The sequence below is a fragment of the Cucurbita pepo genome, chromosome 12, assembly GCF_057944985.1.
Source record: "Cucurbita pepo subsp. pepo isolate OVF chromosome 12, ASM5794498v1, whole genome shotgun sequence".
Classification (NCBI taxonomy): Eukaryota; Viridiplantae; Streptophyta; class Magnoliopsida; order Cucurbitales; family Cucurbitaceae; genus Cucurbita; species Cucurbita pepo.
Genome location: NC_141809.1, coordinates 10,426,858 through 10,431,959, shown reverse-complemented (window position 1 = coordinate 10,431,959; position 5,102 = coordinate 10,426,858). Strand labels below are relative to the sequence as shown.

The 5,102-nt window shown below is 35.7% G+C and overlaps 1 protein-coding gene across 1 annotated transcript; it reads left to right on the top strand.

Moving 5' to 3' along the window:
* The first annotated feature begins 341 nt into the window (after positions 1-341).
* LOC111807055 (uncharacterized) lies at positions 342-2,650 on the top strand. Its single transcript, XM_087129314.1, has 6 exons — positions 342-881; positions 970-1,069; positions 1,220-1,340; positions 1,426-1,462; positions 1,543-1,747; positions 1,889-2,650. Exons 1-6 carry the CDS (start codon positions 636-638, stop codon positions 1,975-1,977), a joined length of 798 nt encoding a protein of 265 aa, XP_086985440.1. The 5' UTR covers positions 342-635; the 3' UTR covers positions 1,978-2,650.
* Positions 2,651-5,102: the final 2,452 nt, after the last annotated feature.

The window sequence follows — 5,102 nt, the reverse complement described above, 5'->3', positions numbered from 1 at the left end:
AACCAATGTGGGACATCACATATCTGTAAATGACACGACATAGATACAGGAGGGCCAATGTCTCAATTGAACCTGGAAGGATGAACGTTTGGGATGTTTTAAGATTATGAACGACACATACACCCATTCTCAATGGCATGACCAAGTAAGCTACAATAGCTGCCAATGTCCCATGACTTGAGATGACGTAAAGACATGAGGGTTATGTTAATTGAGAACCAAGATGATGTTGAATGAGACGTTGTATAACCAAGATGATGTTGAATGAGACGTTGTATTAGGAATAGGTTAGATAAACAGTGTAAACAAACTTAGGAGATAGAAAAAGAGATTAGTTTTGAATACAAGGACGCAAAGGCCATGGGAGACCAATCCAGCAAATATAACAGTGAAAGAGTTAAATATTCCATTTTGGGTATTAGCAAAAATCTCCGTAGAGGCTCTGTCGTCGAGCGTGGGAGCCCACTAGCATGTCTCTCTCTGTTCTTCATCGATATCATATTGTCTTCAGATTGTTATAACGTCCAATTTGTCTGTATAAATACATTCCATCTCACACAGAACAAACACAAAGGGGCGTAGATTTCTCTTCGTTTAATTTGGTGCTTATTGGGAGGGGCATATTTCTGTGCCTTATGTCTCAACAACACAGGCAATTTCATAACAATGGCGGCGGCGGCGGCGGCGGCGGCGGCAGCAGCAGCAGCGTTGGCCTTTGGGGCCAATATAGTGACACCACTTTCACCAAAATCTTCGTTGGAGGGTTGGCTTGGGACACTCAGAGACATACCTTGAAAAGGTATTTTGAACAATTTGGTGAAATTTTGGAAGCTGTTGTTATTACTGATAAAACCACTGGCAGATCCAAGGGTTATGGCTTTGTAAGTCCCCATCCCCCCTTCTCGTTCTTGGAATAATGCAGATTTGATTTGATTTCATTTCATTTCATTTCATTGATTTTGTTTTTAGGTCACATTTAAGGATCCTGATTCTGCCATTAGAGCTTCTCAAAACCCTTCCCCTGTTATCGATGGTAGAACGGCTAATTGCAATCTCGCTTCTCAACATGGTTCGTTCTCATTTCTTTGATCTTTACCTTCTTTTTCAAGAAATGCTTTGATCGTTCCAATGGATCATAAAAATTCCCACATGCAATCTGAATCTCCATTTCTTTTGGTGAGAATCATGTCAAATCCAAAAATGTTGAACAAATTTGCAGGTGTTGCTGGAAGATTTAGAGGTTCATCTGGGATTATGAACCCCCTTGCATATCATATCCCTTCATCATCTTATATCCATCAGCCCACTACTCAATACTCATACCCTCTTTCAGGATATGGGTAAGGTTGAAACAAGAACTATAAATGATATCAACAAAACCCAATTTTACCATTTTCCTGTTCTTGATTAAAACTGTCATTTCAGGTTTGCTGGATATTCACAAGACATAATCCATCCATTGGTAGGAATCTATGTTTATATGTTTGTGTTTGTGATCTTGTTGGCATTGATTTTGGTCTGGGCGTTGTGTTTTCAATGCAGAACTATGATGGTGCTTACAGGGGCCAACAATTTTCACCTTATTACTCTGCAAATGGGATTTCAGATCAGGCTAGAATGTTTCAAAATCTCTATCCATATTATGCTCAAAGTAGCCAGGGGTACGCGTTTGGAATTCAGCATCCACACCTAATGCAGTACCCGACCGATATCCTATCGCTTCCTGGCTCGAACGCAACAAGAACAGGTGCTAAATGAACTACAAATGCTTGTAATCTAATGCATTATTGTGTCATTGATGTTGGGAATTGTTATCTAAAGAATGTCACTTGTTTGGGACATGTTGGTTTTGAAAGTGGTCTGGAGATTTATGTGCAAATTGTAACAGGTACAACAGCAACACCGTCATGGGCGGTCGGATCTGGACCTTCACAAGCTTCTTCTGCAATAGCTTCTGATCCGAAGTCTTCGAGTTAACCACTTAGACAAAGCTTGAAAAACACGTCGAGGGAACACTCAAGAACAATGGCAAGTTTGTAAGTTGTGTGATTCGATAAGAAGGATGGGAAAACGACATTCATGTTCCAGCACGGTCGAGTCGTCCGTTTAACTCGGTAACAAGCGTTCCAGAGACGGTACAAAGTTGCATCAGTAACATCATATCCATGTCTAACAACATTATATATGTTTGGAGTCTGTAAGTAGTTTGTTATAATTAGGTGAAGAATTTGATTGATTCATGTATTCGACGAAAGACGGGGAACCGAAAGAAGGCTTTGGGTTCCCGTCTTTCGTTCGGACTGCAATGAGACGATCGTGTCTGGGAAGCGGAGAGCATCCTATGCCACGCTCGTTAACAGTGAATTGGTCAAGAAGGAAAGGGAGCATCAGTTGGTTTGTTTTGGACTTTATGGGAATCCAAAGCTCCAAAATGTTGATTGTGTTACCTTTTTAGCTTTTATTAAGATAATTTTTTGGGGGTTTGTGTCATAAAGTTAGTGAAGGCAGGTTTTAGGGAATCATGTGCCTGCTTGGGATTGCTCTACTAAATGTTGGGATTGCTCTTGTAAATGAGGGTTATGTGGATGAACCAAGACCATATGTTGGCAGGATCCTAATTTTTTAATCCTACTTTTCTATTAAAAAATAATGTCCAAATACTACTAAGTGTGGAAAATGATTTAAAACAATTTACTATAAACAGTATCATGGACTCACACGCTCACAAAATTTATGTAAAATTTGAAAATAGTAACAAATGGATAATGTAAAGTCCTCTTCCTTACATGGGTGTCCTTCTTTACACACGCACACATGAACCCACTAGGCGGGCTTGCATGCTCCCTCACCCGCACACAATTCTATGGTAAGATATTATCCACTTTAGTCAAGTGACTACACCTTTGAGACTTACAATTCTTTGTTCGATATTTGAAAATTCTATTGTTCGATATTTGAGAATTTTATTGTCATGGCTAAGTTGAGAGCATGGCTCTGATACCATGTCAGGAATTGAGAATTCTATTGTCATGGGTAAGTTTAAGGCTGTTAGGTTATGGAGTCGGGTGGAGTCTCCTCCTTATTTAGAGCTTGGTCGTTATATCCGGTAAAGCTATATTTGGTAAAGTTATATATAGTAAAGGTATATATGGTAAAGCTATATCCGGTAAATCTTATATATAGTAAAGGTATATATGGTAAAGCGTAAATCTATATATGGTAAAGGCTGTTAGGTTATGGAGTCGGGTGGCTCCTCTTTAGAGCTTGGTCAACGTTATATCCGGTAAAGCTATATTTGGTAAAGTTATATATAGTAAAGGTATATATGGTAAAGCAACGTTATATCCGGTAAAGCTATATTTGGTAAAGTTATATATAGTAAAGGTATATATGGTAAAGCTATATCCGGTAAATCTTATATATAGTAAAGGTATATATGGTAAAGCAACGTTATATCCGGTAAAGCTATATTTGGTAAAGTTATATATAGTAAAGGTATATATGGTAAAGCTATATCCGGTAAATCTTATATATAGTAAAGGTATATATGGTAAAGCTATAAATCTATATATGGTAAATAGCTATATATAATAGATATATATGGTAAAGCTATATCCGTAAATCTTATATATAGTAAAGGTATATATGGTAAAGCTATATCCGGTAAATCTATATATGGTAAATAGCTATATATAATAGATGACTAAGATAAAGCTATATAGTTATATATAGTAAAGCTATATATGGTAAAGCTATATACGTAAAGCTATATATATGATAAATAGCTATATATAGTAGATGGCTAAATCTGGTAAAGCTATATATAGTAAACTAAACCATATATATATCTCGGTAAATAGAAAACGTACTTTTTCTATTCTCTGTACTCTCTTGTTGTACATACCTGAAGTAATAAAAAAAAAAACCAAAATCCAAATCCTTTAAACCAAAATCCAAATCCTTTTAACTAGCGTTGTTGTGCGATCCTAACAAGGGCATGACTTTGATACCATGTCAGGAATCGAGCATAAGTCTATGGCTCTGATACCATGTCAGGAATCGAGCATAAGTCTCATGGCTTTGCTTTGAGTTTCCCAAAATGTCTCATACCAATGAACATAGTATTCCTCTGTTATAAACCCATCACCTTTCACTAAATTAACCAATGTGGGACTCGCTCCCAATAATCCACTAAATTAACCAATGTGGGACTCGCTCCCAATAATATGGAGGAAATTGGGAGGAAAAATTGAGAGTAAGGAAAGTGGGGTGTGTATAGTTATTTTTTATATTTTTCAATTTAATTATAATACTTCGGAAAGAGATTGATTATTTTTTATTTTGAAAGTTATTGTTTATATCAACAAGGTACACCTCATTATTTGGTGACTCAATTATAAAAACTCTAAAATTAGACGTGTTTTATAAAATTTTTCTAGGAAGCATATGTGATCAAGAACAAAGCATGTTGGAGGGACCCATGTTGATGTGTGGCAATAATCTTCATGAAGAGAATGAATTGTTCATTTACATCGCAGAAACATTAGATCTTTGTTTGATTTTATTAAGAATTATATAGTCAACATAAAATATGAGAAAAATTGATATGAACCCAGACATCAATCATGCAAAATAAACTTTAAAGAAGAGGCGAAGAAATTGTTGTCAAAATTATAAAAAAAAAATGTCATAATTTGAAGTTAGGATGTTTCATTGATGCATTTTAGGACTTTTTATTTACTTTAGATTACATTTATATAGTGGTTAATTTTGACCATAAAATATGAATGTTACCACTCTTGAAATGTTTACCATGGAAGGTTAAGAGTTTCATTTTGAAGCTAAAAGCCATGTATGTTGTATTTGTAAGAAAACGTATGTAGTTTAGATTGCATATTTAGAATCATTCAAGCTTCACATGATCAATCTTTTTTGTGGAATAATTCAAATCTCAAACAAGTGTTATTGCCTTGAAGAGATTCTTTATCATTAGGGCTAAGTGTTCTTACCTTTTCTTTGCAATTCTATGTAGTTTAAATTCTATCATGGTCGATCTTGCTTGTAGAATGATTTGAATCTCAAACAAATATTTTTACCTTGAG

Coding starts and splice junctions, on each gene's coding strand:
- LOC111807055 (XM_087129314.1), top strand. CDS start 636: ATGTCTCAACAACACAGGCAATTTCATAACAATGGCGGCGGCGGCGGC. Junction 882..969: donor GATCCAAGGGTTATGGCTTT/GTAAGTCCCCAT, acceptor TTTTGTTTTTAG/GTCACATTTAAGGATCCTGA. Junction 1,463..1,542: donor AAGACATAATCCATCCATTG/GTAGGAATCTAT, acceptor TTTTCAATGCAG/AACTATGATGGTGCTTACAG.